The 22,729-nt window shown below is 42.9% G+C and overlaps 1 protein-coding gene across 1 annotated transcript in view; it reads right to left on the reverse strand.

Moving 5' to 3' along the window:
• tm9sf2 (transmembrane 9 superfamily member 2) overlaps positions 1-22,457 on the reverse strand; it is a 65,164-nt gene extending 42,707 nt beyond the window's left edge. Inside the window, exons 1-8 of the mRNA XM_072476068.1 lie at positions 22,280-22,457; positions 14,441-14,508; positions 14,151-14,244; positions 11,744-11,871; positions 7,162-7,291; positions 5,605-5,723; positions 2,000-2,111; positions 15-91 (exon numbers count right to left, since the gene is read on the reverse strand). Coding sequence (XP_072332169.1) covers positions 15-91; positions 2,000-2,111; positions 5,605-5,723; positions 7,162-7,291; positions 11,744-11,871; positions 14,151-14,244; positions 14,441-14,508; positions 22,280-22,411 — 860 coding nt within the window. The 5' untranslated portion in view covers positions 22,412-22,457. The remainder of the gene's footprint in view (positions 1-14; positions 92-1,999; positions 2,112-5,604; positions 5,724-7,161; positions 7,292-11,743; positions 11,872-14,150; positions 14,245-14,440; positions 14,509-22,279) is intronic.
• Positions 22,458-22,729: the final 272 nt, after the last annotated feature.

The following is a 22,729-nucleotide window of genomic DNA, read 5'->3' on the forward strand; positions in this document are numbered from 1 at the left end:
AAATTATTCCTTACCTAAACCACTGAATGTTTGTGTGATGCATAGATTCCAAAATGTAATCCCATCTTGATGCCCATTTGATATTAGAGGTCTGGAAACAGAAAAATAGTCAAACTGTCAGAACGTCTGCTGGCATCTTGGAAAACAGATACAAGCAGTTAGCTGATATGACAAAATTATTTTTCAAAAAGTTTTGCAGTGTCAGAAGTTTGCACCGTTCCGTTGAAATGAATGCTAGCTTGTCAGTTCACATGTATGTTCGCTATAAGGTTATTTCTTGAACTGTAGGAATGGAACACCAAAAGGAAAAGGTAAAACTGTGAGTGAAACTTAAGTCACCAACCAATTTGAAATCTGCAAATGTTTACAGCTGAAAATGACATTCAAAAGACTAAATGGGTTTGTTAGCTGCTAAACATGTGAACTACAATAAGACTCAAACAGAAAAAAGTTACAACTGCAAGAACCTCTGCTGGGACCTTTGGGAAACAGTGAATCGATAAGGAAACATCGTACTGAAATGGGACAGATGGAGCAAGAGTAAAGAAAGGTAGTAATTTGGCACCACTGATGATAGTCTAATGACTTCCCCGAGGCCATTCTCACATGCAGCCAGTTCTTATGGTCAGATACGTAACACACAAAGAGCATGTCCCCATCACAGTACTACATCCTGATCCTGCAACAGGCTGGGCTGGACATTAAAAATGCACTGCCTCTACATATGGGCACCTTCTCCCCCTAGTTCTTTACAAGCCAAAAGTTCTCCAACCTGAACAAAACATTTTGCAATGCCATCTGTTACAAAGACATTGAAAATTTCCCAGCTGAAGTCTACTTAAGGACAGCTATGTACTCTTATCACTATACTTCACTGGAGGAAAATATATATAGTTTTTAAAAAGCATCACCATTAAATATAATTTTGCTCCATAAACCTGAAACTGAATATTTTTTGTAATTTCTCTATAAATCTTCGAAACTCAAGAGGGCATGATACTCACTCCTTTGTGAAGTTATTCTAATATTTTAAAAAATACATTTGGAGTACCCAATTATTTGTTTTTCCAATTAAGGGCCAATCCACCTACCCTGCACATCTTTGGGTTGTGGGGGTGAAACCCACGCAGACATGGGGAGAATGTGCAAACTCCATACGGACAGTGACCCAGGGCCAGGATTCGAACCCTGGTCCTCAGCGGCGCAGTCCCAGTGCTAACCACTGTGCCACATGCCACCCCTGAAGTTATTCTAATATAATCTCCGCCCCCAAACGATGTTTACGGTTGCCCAGTGTCTTGGAAGGTTCTCCATTACTGCTGGTTCTGTCACTATTTATTAAACCAGGAGCCAACCTGCTGCCCTCGATTCAACTGCCTACACACTGATAATCTCCTCCTCAAGTCTCAGGCAGCATCCTGCTCAATGCACAACATTTGCATTCCTTTTGCAGTGGGACAGATCACTCAATCTCTTGCCTCTCTTTCTGCAGCTAATCTTACAGATAGCTCTTCTGACCCTCCTACTGTCAAACCAGAAATAGGCCAGCTTGCATGCCCTTATATGCCCAGAACTCTTTGGAACTTCCTGTCCTAACTCATATCGTCATGGAAGCTTTACAATAGAACTCCAGCTCCCCATATTCATCTTTCTTCTAAAAACCACAGCCTTTTAAACCCCAGTGAAGCATCATCTCATTTACGTGGAATTCCCTTAATGTTTTGATCCTGGGTGCAGCCCATACTGTGGACCTTGACCCATCAGTTATGTAGCTACATGTAGATGAGAGGCAGTTATGTAGTTTACATTGTGCACCTTTGTGTTGCCCTCTTATGTATTTTCTTTTATTTCCTTTTCTTTTCATGTATTTAATGATCTGTTGAGCTGCTCGCAGAAAAATACATTTCACTGTACCTTGGTACACGTGACCATAAACAAAATCCAATCCCAATCACTTTGGTTCACAACACAAGTGAACAGCAGTAAAAATATTACTCACAGCATATTTGACAGAGTAGGTATAGGCAATACTAAATTTTGTTCCACCTGTTTTCGGTATACCCATAGGTGGTCCTGAGCAGTCGGGCTTATCAATGTGTGCGCGCTTGTAGCTGTTGAAACATAAATTAAGTACCTATAGTTAAGAATGGAAAGCAATTTTCTCCCATCAAGACAACAAATAAAAATCTACACAATAAGCAGTTTCTTGTTATCCTGCTACAAACAAAATATATTTAATCTACTGGAGTGGAAAGTGAAGATGACTGTTGATGTTTAGGCTATACAGGTATATATCGATATATCATAATTACTTCTTTTTAAAAAAATTTAGAGTACCCAATTAATTTTTTCCAATTAGCGTGGCCAATCCACCTACCTTGCATCTTAGGGTTGTGGGGTCGAAACCCACGCAAACACGGAGGGACAACGGATGAACGGACATCACGAGACAATCGCCAGGCAGGAATGTTCCCTTCCAGTCGGGGAACACTTTAGCAGTCAAGGGCATTCAGCCTCTGATCTTCGGGTAAGTGTTCTCCAAGGCGGCCTTCAGAACGCTCAACAACGCAGAATCCCCGAGCAGAAACGTATAGCCAAGTTCCACACACAGGAGTACGCCTCAACTGGGACCTTGGATTTATGTCGCATTACATTCACCCCCCCACCATTTGGCCTGGGCTTGCAAAATCCTACACCAATTGTCCTGGCTTGAGGTAATTCACACCTCTTTCACCTGTGGTTATCCCTTTCTCCAGTTTCTGCATCTGGACCTGTAAAGACTTAATTACCTGCAAAGACTTGCATTCATAGTCTTGCATCTTTGACTTTGTCTATCTATATGTCTCTGGAACCCACCTCTTCATTTACCTGAGGAAGGAGCAGTGCTCCAAAAGCTAGTGATTCGAAACAAACCTGTTGGGACTTTAACCGGGTGTTGTAAGACTTCTTATTGTGCTCACTCCAGTCCAACGCCGGCATCTCCACATCATATAATTACTTGACCTTGACCAAAGATATGCAATCGACAGAGGAAAAACTCAAACCGTAATTTCTACCATTTTGCTGGAGAGTGGGCCATACAATGGACTACTAATACACCATTTCACCTCAGTCTGAATCAGACCTGGGCTGGCAAGAAGAAAACATAGGAACAGGAATAGGCCATTCATCCCTCTGAGCCTGTTCCATCATTGTGAAATCTATGGCTGATCTGTATGCTAACCCCATCTACCTGGCTTGATTCCGTACCCTCTGTCCCCTTACCCTACCCAACTAAATCTATCAATCTCAGCGTTGAAATTTTCAATTGACCCTCAGCCTCAACAGCTTATTGGCGGACAAAGTTTCATATTTACACAATCCTCTGAGGAAATGCTTCCTTTTTTAAAAAATTGCATTTTATTACAAACATGTATCAAAATTGGTTACAACACAAACACCCCAGGAAACATACTTCCCAGCAATGAACTATACTTCTGAGACTGTATAAGACTCTGGTCAGACCCCATTGGGAGTATTGGGAGCAGTTTTGTGCCCCATACCCAAGGAAGGATGTGCTGACCTTGGAAAGGGTCCAGAGGAAGTTCACAAGAATGATCCCTGGAATGAAGAGCTTGTCGTATGAGGAACGGTTGAGGACTCTAGGTCTGTATTCAGAGTTTAGAAGGATATGGGGGGATCGTCTTGAAACTTACAGGATACTGCGAGGCCTGGATAGAGTGGATGTGGAGATGTTTCCACTTGTAGGATAAACTAGAACCAGAGGACACAATCTCAGACTAAAGAGACAGAGTTAAGGAGGAATTTCTTCAGCCAGAGGGCGGTGAAACTGTGGAACTCTTTGCCACACAAGGCTGTGGAGGCCAAACCACTGAGTGTCTTTAAGACAGAGATAGATAGGTTCTTTTTGTTTTGTTATAAATTTAGAGTACCCAAATAATTTTTTCCAATTAAGGGGCAATTTAGCGTGGTCAATCCATCTAGCCTGCACATCTTTGGGTTGTAGGGGCGAGAGATAGATAGGTTCTTGATTAATAAGGGGATCAGGGGTTATGGGCAGAAGGCAGGAGAATGGGGATGAGAAAAATATCAGCCATGATTGAATGGCAGAGCAGACTCGATGGGCCGAGTGGCCTAATTCTGCTCCTATGTCTTATGGATTTGCAGGTGAAGTGTTCTGCTAATAGATCTCGATAACCATTTACATATAGCAAAATAATGGAATATTGTTTACCTTTGAAGGACCCATGGGGTGAACATAATTTATGAGGTGTTTGTTCCTGGCTAAACAAGTCAAAGGACATATCGTAAGGAGAAACACAATAATGCCTTATGCTTTGGGAACAGATTTCGTAGTTAATGGGAGGGGCTAGGCGTACCTAAAAAGTCAATTTGGTCCTAGAACTCTCATCTGAACAGAAGTGCTTCAGTTTGGTCCCGAAAAGGTTTTCTCCCCAAATTGTCTGCACAAAGAAAAGCAAGCAGAAACCTGGTTGTTAACTTTATTCATTTTAAAAAATAAATTTAGAGTATCCAATTATTATTTTTCTTCCAATTGAGGGGCAATTTAGCGTGGCCACACCTGCACATCTTTGGGTTGTGGGGGGCGAGACCCATGTGGACATGGGGAGAATGTGCAAACTTCACACGGACAGTGACCCGGGCCGGGATCGAATGCAGGTCCTCAGTGTTGGGAATGGGTTAAGAGGCATTCCAATTACATGTCAAATTGATGTTAAGTAGTCAATAATTGACACATATGTAAAGGGACAGCAGGTGGCATTTGTGGTGTGGTGACAGAGTTTGTATAACGTGTTCAAGGAAAAAAAGTGTTTAAGAAATGAGAACTCTTTACTCAACATCAGCCAGAAGCTAACACTCAGTGCCATGAGACAGCTGTGCTAACCACTGTGCCACCACGCTGTCCCGATGCTTTATTCATGAGTTGTATTGGATATTGGTTTGCTTAACTGGAATATGGCGGCAGATTTAGGAAGCTAAGGCATATTATCTTTTACAAAAGATAATAAGTGTAGATTGTAAGTATAAAGCTTTGTTGCTAATGTGCTAACCTGCGATTAAATATTAAAAATAAATAAATTTAAAGTACCCAATTATTTTTCTCCAATTAAAGGGCAATTTAGTGTGGCCAATCCACCTAACTTGCACATCTTTGGGTTTGGGGGTGCAACCCACGCAGACGCGGGGGAACTGTGCAGACTCCGCACAGACAATGACCCAAGCCGGGAATCGAACCTGGGACCCTGGATCTGTGAAGCAACTGTGCTACCGTGCCGCCCCAACTTGTGACTAAATTAAAGTATGTTTTAATATAAACGATACCTCTGGGTAAGTGTTGTCACTCCTGTGATGCAGTAACATTTTCCCATAGTTTTACAAATTGCAAATAGTTATTAATCGAACACTTTACATTCCCATTTTCCATAATAAACACGGACACAGGAATTTATAAAGGTGAAGTCGACAGGAGGCGCATTCAGACATATGATTTTTAATGTTTGAGATCCATAAGGAATTGCGTAGAACCCATTGACAGTTGTATTCTTTAGATGTTACACTTATTCCAGTTAACTATTTGCATACCTTTTTGGTTCTAGCTTGGCAGCCACAAGTCTTGCTTCAGTCCCCCCTTCGCTGTGATAATATATGATGATATCCACATGATTGAAGATATAGTACGTGTCTTTCTCATTGAAGGCAGACTATAAGATGAAAAGGTCATAAAAATAATGAAAAAAAATAAGATTTTCAATTTATTTTGTGAGAAAGCAGTTTACTTTTCGATCAAATCCAAGAGTCTCTAAGATTGGTTTACAAACTTCTAGTAGTTTTCCTCTAAGTTGAATCAGTAATTATCCCTGTTTAAACTTCATAACTTGCAAAATGGTCATGATGTCGGGAAAATGAGGAATTACAAAGAAAACTAACATGCATTTCAACATCCTACCACAAAATAGAGGTAATACCTCAAAGCAAAAAATGTGTATGCATGCACAGAGAAAATGCATTGCGCATTTCCTTTCAGTATAAACTTTATGCTCCATCCTTGGGACACACAAGTATCCTTTCAATTGGTCTGTCAGATCTAAAGCACATTAACAAAAGGATGCTACATCTGGGTGGGCAACTGCAGCAAGATCCACTTGGCCCATAGAGTTTTACAGTGATAAATGTGACAGGCCCATGCAGCTGTGTCACACACCCAAGAGTTCAGGTATTTCAAACATAAAGCATGGTATTTAGAAATAATTCAAATGCAACAAAAACTAAAAGGGGAATCAACATACTGGGGATGGTGGAATCTGGAAAAGCTGGCAGCATCTGTGGAGAGAGAAAATAGAGTTTTCAGTCAGAGCTGAAGAAGCCATGTGTGTACTTGAAACGTTAACTCTATTTTCTCACTCCACAGATGTTGCCAGGACTGAGATTTTCCATCATTTCCTGTTTTTGTTTCAAAACCTAAAAGGGACTGTGTTGAGAGCCCTTACCTTGCAGCCTAGATGTGAATTAAAGAGCTTCCCTTGGAACCCACAATGTCGAACAGAAGAGACAGAAGTTGGGAGTGCCAAAATTTATAGATATGTACCCCTGGGAGAAAACAGCATTAGCAGCGATTTCCCACTCCTGATCAGTGACCACCTGCTGAGGAAATATATGACAGAGATGGCAGATGAGGGCAGGAGTGGAATCAGCTTTGATACCATCCATGTTCCAACAGCCTGATAACATATACGAAGGATAGCCAATTGGACATGGTACTGATGTGCCAGTGCTGGGCATAGAAGCCGTGGAAACATTCCCAGCTAAAGTCAACACCTTCAAGAAACGAACGGTTGAGACAAACCTGGCAAGAGAGAATGGTACTGATGCCCAAGTCAGTCAGTCAGTGCGAGAATATAATCTACGCTAATGTACCAGATTTGGGTAGCTAGTCAGACAGGAAAAAAATATTTATAATTTCACTTGGCCTATTTTTCCTGGAGATCTAGCAAGTATCAGGAGGACTATTGGTTGGCTACAATCTTTGTTATTCACCAAATTACATTTTGTTTAAGTCCATGGTCAAGAAAACGTAGTCATTTGGGCTGGAGTAGTAGGACAAGCAGCTAATTATGTGAAAACATGCATAAACTTACTTACACTAATAACACAGGCATCTTTTGGACGCCCATCTTTTGTTATGTAGCAACCAATGGGAAATCCTGGATTACAGAACTTCTGCCCATCATCTACGTCATAGCACCATGTGACAGGCATATTATCAATGATCCTGCAAGAACAATGAGACTGAGTGCATCCTGAAAGTCATTATCCCGTCTATATATATATATATATATATATATATATATCTCACAGTTGGGCAAAAAGCAATCATTACAAATACACATGTTTAACATTACAATAGGCCCAAGGTTCTTGACAAGAACATTTAACACTGAGCCACAAAAGGAGATATTAGGATAGGTGATCAAAAGCTTGTTCAAAGAGATAGATTCTAAGAAACATCTTTTTAAAACATTTAAAGAGTACCCAATTTTTTTTTCTTCCCCCCAGTTAAGGGGCAATTTAGCGTGGCCAATCCACCTAACCAGCTCATATTTGGGTTGTGGGGTGAAACCCACGCAGACACGGGGAGAATGTGCAAACTCCACACGGACAGTGAACCAGAGCCGGGATCAAACCTGGGTCCTCAGCGCCGTAGGCAACAGTGCTAGCGAATGTGCCACGTGCCTCCCTTTCTAAGAAACATTTTAAAAGAGAGTAGATGAGCAAGAGGTTTAGGGAGGGAACTGCAGAGTCGTGGCAGCTGAAGACACAGCCATCTTCAGTGGAGTGATAAGAATCGGGGACACTCAGGATGCCAGAGTTAGAGGAGTGCTGAGATCTTGGAGGGTTTAGAATTGGAGAAAGTTCGAGAGGTAGGAATGGACAATGCCCTGGATAGATTTGAAAACAAGAATGAGAATTTAAAATCAAGACATTGCTGGACTGGGAATCAATGTAGGTTAGCAACCTATGAAGTGGATTTGGTGCGAGTTAGGTTTATTAGATCAGGAAGTAAGCGTTTTCTACTTTATTCATCATGCGTTCTTCTGGGGCACTCCATTCCTCCCAACAGGGTACAATGTAAGTTTCCCGTCTACCACATTCACATGAAGACAAGAGATCTTCAGGGGATCAACTCTCATCAGCATCTCAAGAACGGCACATAACATGTGACTGAAGTGCAAGCTTGGCGGGCTCGATGTAAGGCTGTGCTTGTCCACACGCTCAATTTATGCCAGTACCAACAAAACGCTAAACAAGAAATCACAGTTTCTGCTGCCCAAACTATCAGCTTGCAAACAGCCTCTACAGCAGAAAAGCAGCCAGATGAATTGGACACAACACAGATAAGCTTACTACCTCAAGTTAACTCCTGATCACATTGTATTTCAGACATTTTCAATTAAACAAGGTGCAATGATGCCCAGCAGGCATGCAAGTTGGTCCATAAAGTACAGACACTGATTGCGAAATTACCAACCACAAAGGCACTCAGAATTTCCTCATCAAGCTGTAGGTTCTGCAAGCTCCCCATTGCAAAAAATAACAGTGGCTAGAAAGCCCCCACCGTGGGTTCGAACAAAAGGAAACCCCATTGACAGCAGCGGGAAGGGAAGATCCTGCCACCAGTCAATGACAGGCAACGTCCACTGCCGTGAAACACACCGCCAGTGTGGGGAAGTGAGAGAGAATCCATTATCAAGAACAAGAGTGTATATGTTCTAAAGTTAAAGATCACATACCAAACTGAAAATGTAATAGGGAATGAAGCAGCAAGAGGGGAAATAATGGGAGAATGAGAGAGTATGGCTTAAAAAAAAGTATGAGTATCATTCAGATTTGAATAGCCATTAACAAACTATGTCAAACTTCCCATCAATGGTTGGATTGCACAATTTCTTAAACAGGATATTTTATCCATCAGCACACTAATTAATATACACAGACTTAGGTGGCACGGTGGTTAGCACTGGTGCCTCACGGCACAGCAGACCTGGATTCGACCCTGGCCCCAGGTCACTGTCCATGAGCAGTTTGTACATTCTTCCCATGTCTGCGTGGGTCTCACTCCCCACAACCCAAAAATGTGCAGGTTAGGTGGATTGGCCACGCTTAATTGGGGAAATAAAAATTGGGTACTCTAAATTTAAAAACATTTATACATAGACTTTTGAAAGGCTTAATATTCGCACTTTTATTTCATTAACTTTTGTGGAAAGGGCAAGTTGGGTTTTTTGAATAGTATTCAGATATTACCCCGCCAATTTCCTGTCAAAGACAAGTGCAAAAGGTAGACAATAATATTTGCAGCTCAAACATGAAGCAATGAGCACTATAAACTAAAATTCATCTCAAATACACCCATCTACACTATTAAGGCAGAGTTGAATTTGAGTTACTCTCCGATTATCCGACTGCCAGGTTAATCCATGGAACCTTTTCGAAGCTTGATTGGTTTCTGGAATCATCCAGAAATCCATTGTTCGTCCAGCAATTTGATTAATTCATTAGAATCACAGGATCTGCAACCCCAGTGCTCCTTCATGTGACTGGCCTGTCGGACCCACATACCGGGCTCACTAGATTCCTCCAGCTCTCATCCCAGCCTTGCTCAAATTGGCATCGGGCCATGTGCTCTCCCTCCATGGTGAGGGAGGTGCCCAAGATCATCTTTGGCTTCGACATTGACGTGGTAATTGGGCAAAATTGTTACATTCCCTCCTCCACCACAACAAACGTCACAAGACAACATAATCATTTACAACGATTAAGTTCCTGCAATTCAAATACTTTTAAGTCTAAACAATTTTGGAAAAGTATTATCTTGCAACCAGAATATGGTCCCACTATTATGTAATCAGAAAAGCCAATTTAATTCACTAGAAAGATAAAATTCAGTTTCCTTGCTATACCCAAAAGGAATATTTTCCATGCAAAGCTTAATTACACAAGTTTGAAAAATTTATGGAAAATTGAAATGCTTTAGCATTTTACCGAAAGTTATATCTTCTAATTGCCAGTTTGACTTGTCAAGGGTTCAAGCTGCACTTCAAGAATGAGTAGAAATTCTAGGTTGACATCCCAGAACTGTTGGGGGGCTGCTTCAAGACCGAAGGTGCCTCTTTAGTACAAAGACCTCTTGCGGCAATACAAAGGGCGACATTTATCCCTCCACCAATTCCACCAAAACAATTTAATGCAGTGATTTATCTCTGCCTTTTGTGGGACCCCGTGTACAATTTGGCTGCAGCATTTGCAAATACCAGGTTTGTCTAAGGCACGGCCTGCAGGCCAGATGTGGCCCCCAAAGTGTTTTAAGTGGGCCGCCACGTACTACAAGTGCAGATAATAGTTTCAGCTTCAGAAAGAATTACAAAACATTCTCAAAGCCTGTTGAGTCAATCTCAGGCTGGTTTCTCCATGCATTAGCAGCCTCTGCCAATGTGGGGTGAAACCAGCCAGTGATTGGACAAGCTGAACTTCACCAGTGGCCGGGATCGTTTTGACTATCTGTTTCTGACTGGGGATCAGAGCCGAAAGGCAAGTTCAGCGGGAGTGGTGGGTCCAGTCAGAGGTGGCGGGAACTGGGGAAGATGTGCCACACCTTCATCAGAAAATTGCTCAGCGGCCACTTGAGAAAAATATGCAAATGTATATCCTGGGATGGAAGGATTGCCCAATGAGGAAAGATTAAATGGACTGGTCTTTATTCTCTAGAGTTTAGAAGTAGAGGTGATCTCATTCAAACATACAGGACTACATTTCCCTGGACTGAGGAGAATGGAACCAGGGGACAGAGTCTCGGAATAAGGGGCAGGCCATTTAGGATGAGATCAGGAGGTATTTCTTTATTTAGGGGTGGTGAATGTTTGGAATGCTCTGCTCCAGAGGGCTGTGGAAGCTCATTCACTGAGTATGTTCAAGACTGAGAATGACAGATTTCTACATATTGAAAACATCATGGGCTACATGGATAGTGCAGGATAACGGTGTTGAAGTAGAAGATCAGCCATGATCTCATTGAACGGCAGAGTGGGCTCAAAGGGCTGAATGGCCTCCTCTGGCTCCTATTTCTTATGTTCTCATTTGTCGAGGTCCCTTCAATGCAGTAATCAAGAACAAATCCTGTATTTAAAGAACCTGAAATGGCAGTTACACAAGTGAAACTGCTTTTTGTACGAATTATTTTTTGCTTTAAATCGCTTTATCTATTTGTGTTAATAGTGCTAGCCCGGGTCAGTGGCACAGGTTCTATTGTGACATTAATTCTTTGCAGGTGGCTGGATGCATGCTGCAGACATTCAAATAATATGTCATAGCAAAGGAGCAACGGATGTATTTTAGTTTTATGTTTTCTCCATTAGTATTTCATACATAATTGCCCTTAAATTATCAGGCACTTCACTTGATCATTGAGATAACACTTAAAAGAGAAACACGTCTTGACACTCAACTTTGAGCATGCATCAGGAAGAAATAAGACAGTGATAAGTAAAGTAGCAGCATCAGGAAGAAATAAGACAGTGATAAGTAAAGTAGCAGCGATTTATAGTAGCAATTGTGTACATACTAATTTAACATGACGATTTTTAGGAGGAAATGGGAGTAAACAAAATAAATAACCCTTACAATTTTAACTAGAAGCCACAGTAACCGTTTCCTGTTAGCTACTCACCAATGATGCTGATAGTTTAAATACATGCCATTCTTCAGAAACGCTAACTTTGATTTGTCATCATTGTTTGATGGATTGTATTCTTTTGTACAGACATGTTTACACACTTCTTCCTTCATAAAGTGGAACTGCAATTTAATAAACACTTCTTCAGCTGTTTTCAGTAAACCAGGGTCCTGCCGGACTAAGCCACAATATGGCTCACAAATATGTGCATTTACAGGACAGACACTTTATATATGCAAGTTGCTAAGTGCACACTCACAGGAAAGAGCAGGAGGAAACAAAAAGGGAAGGAGAAAAAAAACTAGTAAAAATAAGAAAAGAAAAAGCACAGAGAGCAGAAAAAGACTGAATAAAATGAAGAGCCAGAAAATATTAAAGTGAGAAAAACAAATAATCACTTTGCAATAATATTGGAAATTGTTTTCTTGAATTGAACTGAATGAGAGCATGCCAACAGTTGTGCAGTTAAGACAATGAAAAGGACCATTATCGTTCCTCATTTCTAAATGCTTCTCTGCTGTGCTTGTACATAAAACATTGGCTAACTCGGGCGAGAATGAGTGGGTTCTTTCAGGGGGTAGCAGATGAGTGAGAGAGGTGTGGGCGGGGGCCAGCGAATCATGCGCACATGTTTTGGGGTTGTGAAAAATTGGAAAGATTCTGGGCAGGAGTGTTCGCGGTCTTAGCCAGGGTAGTGGAGGAGGGAGTGGACCCGGACCCATTGGTGGCGATATTTCAGGTTTCAGAGAAGCGGGAGTTCATGGAGAGGAGGAAGGCCGATGTCTTGGCCTTCGCCTCTCTGATTGCACGGCGACAACTTTTGCTGGAGTGGCTGTCGGCATCACCACCGGGAGTAGCAGCATGGTTGGGTGACTTCCTGCAGTTAGAGAAGATAAAGTATGAGTTAAGGGGCTCAGCAGGGGAGTTTGAGAAAAGGTGGGGGATGTTTGTGACACTGTTTGAGGAGCTGTTCGTCGCAGAGGGGGGGGGGGGGGGGTGGGGTGTGTGTGTGTGTGATGGGAAGGGGGGGGTGAAAAAGGAGAAAAATCTGTACCAACCGTATCGTTGATTATTGGGAAGAATGTTTCCCGGGATGTTTATTTGCTGTAACCTACTTTGATACAAGTTTGAATAAAATGCGTTAAAAAAAAAACATTGGCTAAATTTTTAACAGATGTGACAACACAGCTTGACAGACAATAAGGCGGAATGGGTTTACAAAGAGTCTCCAAATGAGCTTTAAAGTTTACTGCTGCGGCATGTGATGACCCACAGATGTGAATCTCAAAATTAAAGAAAGATTGCATGGCTACGCTCCTCCATAAGTTTTTAAAATCGGAGCTGATGAGTTTAATATTTTTTCTTTCGGATGACGTTTTAATTTCTACATGGCACACATGGGAGGGTTAGATTTTCTTGGTCTAGTCTCACAGTACCTCAGTCACCTAAATGCACCCCTGACCGCTCCCTTAAATTGCAAGCGGCTTTCCTGAAAGGGATACTATGCAAACTGGAACAGCAAAATGTGTTAATAACAGCAGTCTGATGAAAAGTGACTCGATTTTGTTAAAATCTTCTGGCATGTTTTAAGGGGACTTTGAGTCAGGAAATGTAACAGAGTGGCATTTTTTTTTGAGGGAAAGAAAATACTTGTCAAACACTTTTGAATACGCTCGTATTCTTCCGTCATTTACTTTGACTTTTTAAATTTGGTATAATTTGCTGACATTTCAATTATTGACAGTGCAATGACTTCTGTTCAGTTGGTTTGGAAATGGATAAAAATCCTTGCACTCAGCATTCTTTTTCTAAATATTTTTTCTAAATTTAGAGAACCCAATTCATTTTTTCCCAAATTAAGGGCAATTTAGAGTGATCAATCCACCTACACTGCACATCTTTGGGTTCTGGGGGCGAAACCCACGCAAACACGGGGAGAATGTGCAAACTCCACACGAACAGTGACCCAGAGCCCGGAGCGAACCTCGGAGCCGTGAAGCTGCAGGGTTACCCCACTGCACCACCAGGCTGCCCGGCATTCTTAACCAGCCATCTGCAGAAAGCTTTATGACAGCTCGATTCAAAAGACATTCAGTTTAAAAGGAACAAAGTCAGTGGCAATCCTGGACAATATCCTCCTCCCCAACCTAGAGTATTGCAGACATTACAGTTTCCCGAAATTAACAAACTCGGCAGGGAAATAGGGCTAAACTTGGGGCCTTTGTTTAACTCAAACATTACTTTTATAAACTCACTAAACGAGGAGCCCTTTTAACCATCCGTGCTTCAGTTATTTCAATATCTTAAAACAAGGCACACATATCAGTACGTTAGAACGGCAACATAGAGTGGTGTTCAATTTTGATAAAGACTACATTATTTCAGCTAGGCGAACCCATACCTTGTATGGAGATGACTCAATCCTCTCACCAAATAGTACTTGACCGAGGTTTTCCGACGGGCGTTTTTCCTCTTCCAATTGACAAAAATCAAACCTTTATCAGGAAGAAACATTTTCAGGATATCATCTCCTGCAATTATACCAGCTCAACAAACCTTTAATGAATGCAATGTCTTTATATTATCTGCGCATTTAGACACAGCCAGAAAATACACTGCATAAGTTGGTAACTATTGTTGGTAACTATTTTAAGTATCCCAAACGTGTTCAATTAAGCTAAATTTACTTACGCGTCATATTCATAAGGCAAAACAGATTCCACTGAGTCCAACCTGTTCACAAATAGTTCAAAAGTACTCTGGAGGGGGAAAAAAAGAGGGGGAAAAATTGGCATAATTGAAAACCACCTCAGCTTTTGGTTCTTCAGGTGTTTTAACATATTTTTATGTGGAGAAGAAAATTAGCAGGCGTCATATAAATCTTTGTGTCCTAAAAAGCAAGCCAGAGCAGGATTTTAAACAGCCGAACACAGAGTTGCTGCAGTTTTTAAAAAAAGCACAGAACATTCACAATTTGCAGCATCATTAGTTACTCTTGTTCCTTCATGATTTGCATTTCACTTTTTCCTGCCAAATATTAAATAGCACCTGCACCAGATCATGAGAGAGAAGAACCCGTATTCAATTTACCAGCAGTGGAACAAAAAAACGTTACAAATTATCGAGTCTGCACTGGCCCTTGGAAAGAGCACTCTACTCAAGTTAACCCTAACCCTCCACCCTATGCCCGTACCCAACCCAACCTTTTTGGACACTAAGGGACAATTTAGCATGGCCAAACCACCTAACCTACACATCTTTGTACGACGAAACCTGAGCACCCGGAGGAAACCCTCGCAGACACGGGGAGAAAGTGCAAACTCCACACAGTCACCCAAGGCTGAATTGAACCGGGTCCCGTGAGCTGTGAGGCAGCAGTGCTAACCACTGTGCCATCCAATCCTACCAGAACAAAGGGAAACATGGTCTACTTTTACTCAAATTTAGATATCTGCAACAAGCCATACTTGGACTGCACAAATGTGATTTGCAAACCTTCGACTTTTCTAGAGAAGGTATATCCAATCCAGTTGGATCAAGGAGAACAGCTCCTCAGTTTCAGCATTTTGCAGTTTCAGCTCATCATCAAATCAGGAGTGCAAAAATGTGAAATTATCGTGGGATAAAAAGAGAATGCTACACGAGAATCTTTCACGGGGGAATTGTAACTGAGCTCGCCAGACAGGAGGCCCATAGGAGAGTAAAGAATGCTGTTTTTTTTTACATCCCACGCAATACTACTCTCAACTGATTTCCAGGAATTGCACAATTGGGGTCGGTGTGAAACCAGAATTGCAACCAATTCTGTCAATATCGTGAGAGGTGGGTTCAGTTAAAATTGACCGTGCGGCTGTGTTTTCGCAAACTCTGGCTCATTTTGTAATCCTTATATTTTATCCTGGTGCACATTTCATCCATTTCCATTCTTGGGATGTATGTATATCCGCCAGGGACATTGTATGTCCCTGGCGGATCCTGATTAGTGATTTGCAAAGAGGGGCAAAGAGGATAAATTGGCCACTATTGAGAATATTGTTCTGGATGAAGATCTCGGCTCGGTGGTGCGGGTCTTTAGAGCCCACTCTGATGATTTGCAAAGTGTCCTTGGGAGAATGGTGGAGACGCAAGAGAGAGTTCTTGCATTCGGAAGAGCACATTCCCTGGTAAAGGCCAGGCGACATTGATATCCTGCTGCATTTCTTGTTCTTTATCAGTCCCTGGTGGGAAGTGGTTTCCCAATTGTGTTTGAAGATTGACTGCTATGCTTTAGTAATCTTGATTTGAAGGCTGGGTACATCAGGTTCGACGGAGTAGAGTATCTTATCTTTGAGGTCTGGGGTAAGTTGGGGCCCTCCGACCACTGGATTCTTATCCTAGCCTCGATACTCATCACGAGGAGTCGGAGGTGGCAGGACCGATCAAAGTACACCCCGCCTGAGGACCGGAATATGGAATGTTGGTTCTGTACTGGGCCTGAGGCTGGGATTAAGGTTCAGTGTGGTATATATGTAACTCCCGTTTGGGCGGCACAGTGGCGCAGTGGTTAGCACTGCAGCCTACGGCACTGAGGACCCGGGTTCGAATCCCGGCCCTGGGTCACTGTCCATGTGGAGTTTGCACATTCTCCCGTGTCCGCATGGGTCTCGCCCCCACAACCCAAAGATGTGCAGGTTAGGTGGACTGGCCACACTAAATTGCCCCTTAATTGGAGAAAAAAATAATTGGGTACTTCAAATTTTTTAAATTTTTTTTTAAACTCCCCTTTGGAACTGGGGTTTTCACGCATCGGCTTTTCTTTTGTAAAGGTGAGAAAAATAATCTATGATTGGTTCCTGCATAGGCCCAGATGGGGTTTGCATCTGAGGAGGAGGCTGCGGTGTGTCATTGGTGCCTTTGGTACTGCTCGAGATGAGGGAGATTTATATTGGTGCGTGGCAGAACATGGTCCAGAAATCTCGTGGTAATTGGGAGCAGACGGGTTGTGGGTGTGCACCAGTTTGCCATGTTTTCATGGCTTCATCCCGTTTCTCCCTTGGTCTCTGGTAAGCTTTATGGTGGCATCTAGCTATGTCTAATGATTGTATCGAGACTGATAAAACATTGTTCTCTTGTCCCCCTCTGAATTTGTGTTTGTTGAACCGTTATTTCCTTGCTTACTGCGATGTATCATTTTTGTTGCATTGTTTGCAAAAATGTAAAATCCTAATAAATATATATTTTTTAATTGGCCCCTTTTTATCACATTGCTTAATTCGTTGCTCAGTGAGGCAGAGGACAGACTGTTTTAAAATAGGGAGTGCCCCCTTATTATCAGATTGCTTAATTTGTTGCTCAAGTGAGGCAGAGGACAGGCTGTTTTAAAATAGGGAGTGTTAGCAACAAAGTGTGAAGGCGAGGTTGTTACAGTAAGAGACAACCCTAAGGAATTGCATATTACACACAAGACTCGTGTTCTTGTCCACGTGGACAATTACGCCACTATTGGTGACCGTGTCTCCAGCTGCCACTCTGGAGATTCCTCCCGGAGCCCCTCGCTGTAAATCTCCCTTTAACACTTCTTCCTCCTTTTGCTACCTGTCATAAGTGTCTTATGAGGTATGGTGTCCTATTTTGTTAGGCACTGCTCCTGTGAAGTGCCTCAAGACATTTTTCAACACTGTTACATTTTTTTTTGGTTTACTTGTTCTCAAACAGCCTTTTGGATCCTTTGGTTGACATGTTCACATACAAGGATTAACTGCAAATTTAGTAGCAGTGTGTCCCAGGTTCGATTCCCGGCTTGGATCATTTTCTGTGCAGAGTCTGCACATTCTCCCCATGTTTGCGTGGGTTTCGCCCCCACAACCCAAATGATGTGCAGGGTAGGTGGATTGGCCACGCTAATTTGTCCCTTAATTGGAAAAAAATGAATTGGGCACTCTAAATTTAACAAAAAGTGATTTTTTAAATAGAATTTACAGTACAGGAGGCCATTTGGCCCATCGAGTCTGCACCAGCCCTTGGAAAGGGCACCCTACCTAAGCCCACTCCTCCACCCTATCCCCATCTCACCTTTTTGGACACAAAAAACAATTCAATCCACCTAACCTGCACATCTCTGGACTGTGGGAGGAAACCGGAGCACCTGGAGGAAACCCACGCAGACATGGGGAGAACATGCAGACTTCGCACAGACAGTAACCCAAGCTAGGAATCGAACCTGGGAACCTGGAGCTGTGAAGCTAACCACTATGCTACTGTGCCACCCGGAACCTGAGGTGATATCTAGTTGAAAGTAAAGGAACAGCTATCCAATTTTCCTAACTTTAAACTAGAACCATGAAATTAGTCCACAAACACTTGCAAACACACGGGTCAGTATTTCCAAAGCTGTGAAGTGCAAACCTTTCTCATATCAGTTCTGAAAACATTGCCTCCAAGCCCCATCTATCTAATCCCGTCTTCCCTTCCCTCAGCTGTCTTTTTGGTTAACTTTTATAAAACCCAAATAATCCTGGAACCAATAGTGTACAACCCATGTTTTAACCAATGATCTAACAACAAAAGGCCACTCAGCCCATCATTACACTGCCAGCTCGTTGAAAGAGTTGTCCAATTAGACCCACACCCTTTTCTCCCCCAAAGCCCTGCGTAGACTACATAGGTATGTAAAAGTCACATTTGGGAAAAATCTTTTAGGGCCTCTGTACCCGAACAGGTGCCTGAATGTGGCGACTAGGGGATTTTCCACAGTAACTTCATTGCAGTGTCAATGTAAGCCTACTTGTGACAATAGTAAAGATTATGATTTTTACACAGGTAATGTTTTTGAGGAATTGACATGCGAGAGAGATTTGGGTCCAAAAGAGACAGTTACAACGGAGTAAAGTTAAAGGCAACAAACACTAAAGAATTCATATTAATTCTAACATTTATTGATGTTATAACATTGTACAAACTATACACATTCCATCCAACACAATAACAAATATATACCATAATGAATTAACTACAGCACTTCACGTTTATATCCTTCAAAATATTTCTGTTCGCCAACTGAATCATCAAACAATTTTCTCAACAGCCTGGGTGCTTAAACAACATATGCATCTTCCTACTCTTCTTCATCATTGATAATACCGGTAACCTCGGCATTATCATTCCACAAGTATTCATTCTTTGTACCATCAACCGCATCCGCCAGTCCAGATTTTAGAAATAGTTTCTCGGCAGCATTGATGTCAAGTTCATTCCACATGTCTATGACCCCCTTGACACAATGTTGTTAGAGAGGGTACTCACATATTATTCCCACTCCCTTATTGAATGTGCGGAACAATTGTTCCACATCTTTTGGATATGGTCCTCTCGAGATTTACTTATAAGGGCTGGACAAGACTGCTGGGAATAACTGCCATCTCAAGTGTTGGCTGATCTCACTTCATTTGACTACATCTTCGACAATGTGGAGTTTGAATATGCCCAGATAAGCTAACTTCTTTCCTCGCATAGTCCCCCAGGTCTGAAATTACACACTTTGTGCTCAATTTCCTGCAACCGCATTAAAGCATTGAAACTGTGCGAAAATGGATGACAACGCCGTTCTGAAATTGGGGATTGTTTTGCGCTTGACTATCACTCCCTGCTTTATTTTTGCACCACCTGCGGTACAAGATGGAACTGCTGTGAGCATGTCTTCGCGTGGTCAGTTGTTATAAGGACGTTTTCTTTCCCACCAATCTTGGTAACAGTCTTGTTTGCTCACAAGTCGAAATTCATCGGTGTTTCATCCATATTCCCAATCTTCACGTCTGATGACAAAACAGTGGAATTTGAAGATTTTATCCTCGCGTTCAGGTGGTAGATGCTTAACCTTTTGCATTCTGATGGTGCAATAAATCGAACCTTTTCACAAAACTTGTGCATCACCAGGCACTGGTCTTCAATTCTAGAATACCATCTTTCTTTGCATCTGAAAGGGGGGGGGGGAATCAGATGGCTCACAGGTGATAGTGTGACAATTTTGCTCATGCTCATGGACTCACTCTGCATTTTTTTCTCCAGGTAAGGCGCCTTGCTCGATCTTCTTCTGCTGGCAGCTATTCTTCAGTATCATTTTTAGTTTACTGGATAATCTCTCGCAAGTGTCAATTTTCTCAGAAACATTGAACTCTCGTGCTCCCACACAATCCCCAGTGAATGCAGCAACTAATTTAAAATTTAGGTGCTACTTGTTATTCTTTTTCGCAGGCACCGTGATAGATCACATTAGGATCGACGATTGCCGTGAGAAACGTCAAGGGAAAATCTAAACGTTCACACTTGTACCTTCATATTAAACGAACTGCAGTAATTATCGGTAAGTAATTAATCTCAAAGCAATTTGATCACTGAAAAATGTGTCAACTTTTACAAGAGGCACATGTAAAATTCTGTTTTTGCAGGCCAAAAGGCAGGGGTCTAACTTCTACACAAATATTTAATTTTCAGGTACTTGTGCAATTCTCTGTTGAAATGCTCTTGGCTAATACTTGAAATACAAGAATTTCCTGTCCATGGTTAATGTGGAGGAACAGGTACTTCAGAACAGATCCTAATTTACGGATGACGTTTTCTTGTCTTTTACTTCCTCCTTCCCCTGCTTGCTTGCATGACTGAATTAATCTCAACCCACAGCCAATGAAAGAAAAGACAAGAGACAATTTCTGGATGCCCCAAAGCCTGTTAAATACTTCTGAAAAGGACAGTCACAGCATGTGGTTGACTCTCAACTGTCCTCAAACTCATAACCACTCAGTTCAAAGGCAATTAGGGAGGAGCAATAAATACTTGCCTTGCCAGCAACGCTCACACCCCATGAATGAAGTCAGAATCATAGCACATAATTTGTACACGGCCTACTCTCATAAACACCAACAAGGTAAACAGCCAGACAATACGATTTTTTAAAAACAAGATTGGCTGAGGAAGGAATATTGCTCAGGACACCTGGGAGAACTCCACCGCTCTTCTTTGAATTAGTGCCATGGGATCTATTACATCTGCCCACGAGGGGAAAAGGTCTCTTGGTTTAACATCTAACCAAAAAGAAGACACCTCCTTCATTTGCAACAATGGGGACTATCAGCCAGGATTTGTGCACAGACCTCTCGATGCCACAAAATATCTGACTCCAAAGGCAAGCACATGACCCACTGACCGACAATTGATCCCAGCACAGAAAACCTGGGCAAAAACACTTTGGTCGAAATCAAAATCACACAATTTAACATCACATGCATTTATATGGTACATGTAAAATAATAAAATACCCAAATGCACTACATGATAGCATTAACATATGACACAGCACAAGGAGGTATTAGAGCAAATTACCAAAAGTCTGGACATAGAGGTAGGTTTAAAAGAGGAAAAAGAGATGGAACAGTTTATGGAGACACTGCCAGACCTCAACATCCGAGTAGCTGAAGGCACAGCTACCAATAGTAGAGTGATTAAAATGAGGAATGTGCAAGAGCCCAGAACTGTTAGAGTGCAGATATTTCAAAAGGTTGTGGGGCGTGAGAAGACTAGATTAGAATTTGGGGAACAGGGCCATGGAAGGATTTGGCAAAAGCGGTACACTGCCTGACCAGGAGGTCAACAAGTACAGGAGATAATGGACACATGGGGACTCTCCGTGAGCAAATACAGCAGAATTCTGGATGACCCCAAACTCTCAAGAGGTTGGAAACAGACCAACTCTGTCCCTTGGGACACGGTGACCCTGAGGCTGGGCAGAGTGGGACGTTGGCAAACAGCAGGTAGGGGGGGGGGGGGGGACTTCAAATAAACAAAAACTTGCAATTTATCTCGTGGAGCTGCGATGTTATCATCTCCCTGCTGGCCAACTCGCCGTCCCAGTCAAATCATTCAACTGAGAACCTCCCCCCCAGGCTCAGTGTCTGGAAATAGGGGATAAAAGGCACCCCTTTAGGATAAAGAGTCTGAATAAGGGACAATCCCTCCAAACACAGGACTCTGGGTGGAAGAGCAGACAGGAATGAATTGGAAGTCAGGCAGGATCTGAAGGAATTGTTGACATTCTATCTGACCCAAGTTTCTGTTGGTTAGATGCCCTGTATGGAATCACCCACACAGGGAGGAGGTCCATTCGGCTTCTCCTCTCTGTACTAGTCCCCCGGGCTCTCCAATGAGGCCTATTTCTCTGTTTTTTAAACCAGCTTCAGGAGGATTTATTCAATGGAGTGGGGGCTGCGTTTGAGATGCAGGGTTTAGACCTGGTTGTTTATGAGTGTGCGGCCTGAGGGCTCCCACCCCCGGGAAGGAGGGAGGAAGGGGAAGGGAGAGGAAGGGGAAGGGAAGGAGAAGGGAGAGGGAGATGAAGGGGATGGGGAAGGGAGATGAAGGGGAAGGGAGAGGAAGGGGAAGGGAGAGGAAGGGGAAGGGAGAGGGAGAGGAAGGGGAAGGGAGAGGGAGGCCTGGGCGCTCTGCCGCCTCCCTCTCCCTCGGGGCCCCCTTAGCAAGGGGCGAGCCCTGGGCGCTGCTTACCTTGCACTCGCTGCTGTCCTTCTCGCAGAAGCTGACGGGCGCCAGACCCGGCAGGTAGAAGCCCGAGGAGACGCACAGAGCGGCCGCCAGCAGCGCCAAAGCCGGGGAGAGAGAGAAGCCCGCAGTCGCCATCGTCCCTGCCGCTCGGTGCCGGCCGCCGGCACTGGCCGGCTGCGCGCGCACGCCCCCGCCCGACATCACAAACCAGACACGTCACCTGCAGCTGGCGCGCTGCCCTCTGGGATACTGGACGAGTCCTCCAGCAGCTATCCGGCTGTGGAGACTAGCTGGGGGCACAGTGGTCAACAGGCGATGGGTCGAGCGGCTTGAATTGAATCCAAATGACATTAGAAAGGAACCCCAACACCCCTTCCAATGAAACCTTGCACCCATTAGAGGAACACGTGGGCTTATGAGTAGGGTTGCCAGCTCTGAATGAATGCATTCCTG

The sequence above is a fragment of the Scyliorhinus torazame genome, chromosome 15, assembly GCF_047496885.1.
Source record: "Scyliorhinus torazame isolate Kashiwa2021f chromosome 15, sScyTor2.1, whole genome shotgun sequence".
NCBI lineage: Eukaryota > Metazoa > Chordata > Chondrichthyes > Carcharhiniformes > Scyliorhinidae > Scyliorhinus > Scyliorhinus torazame.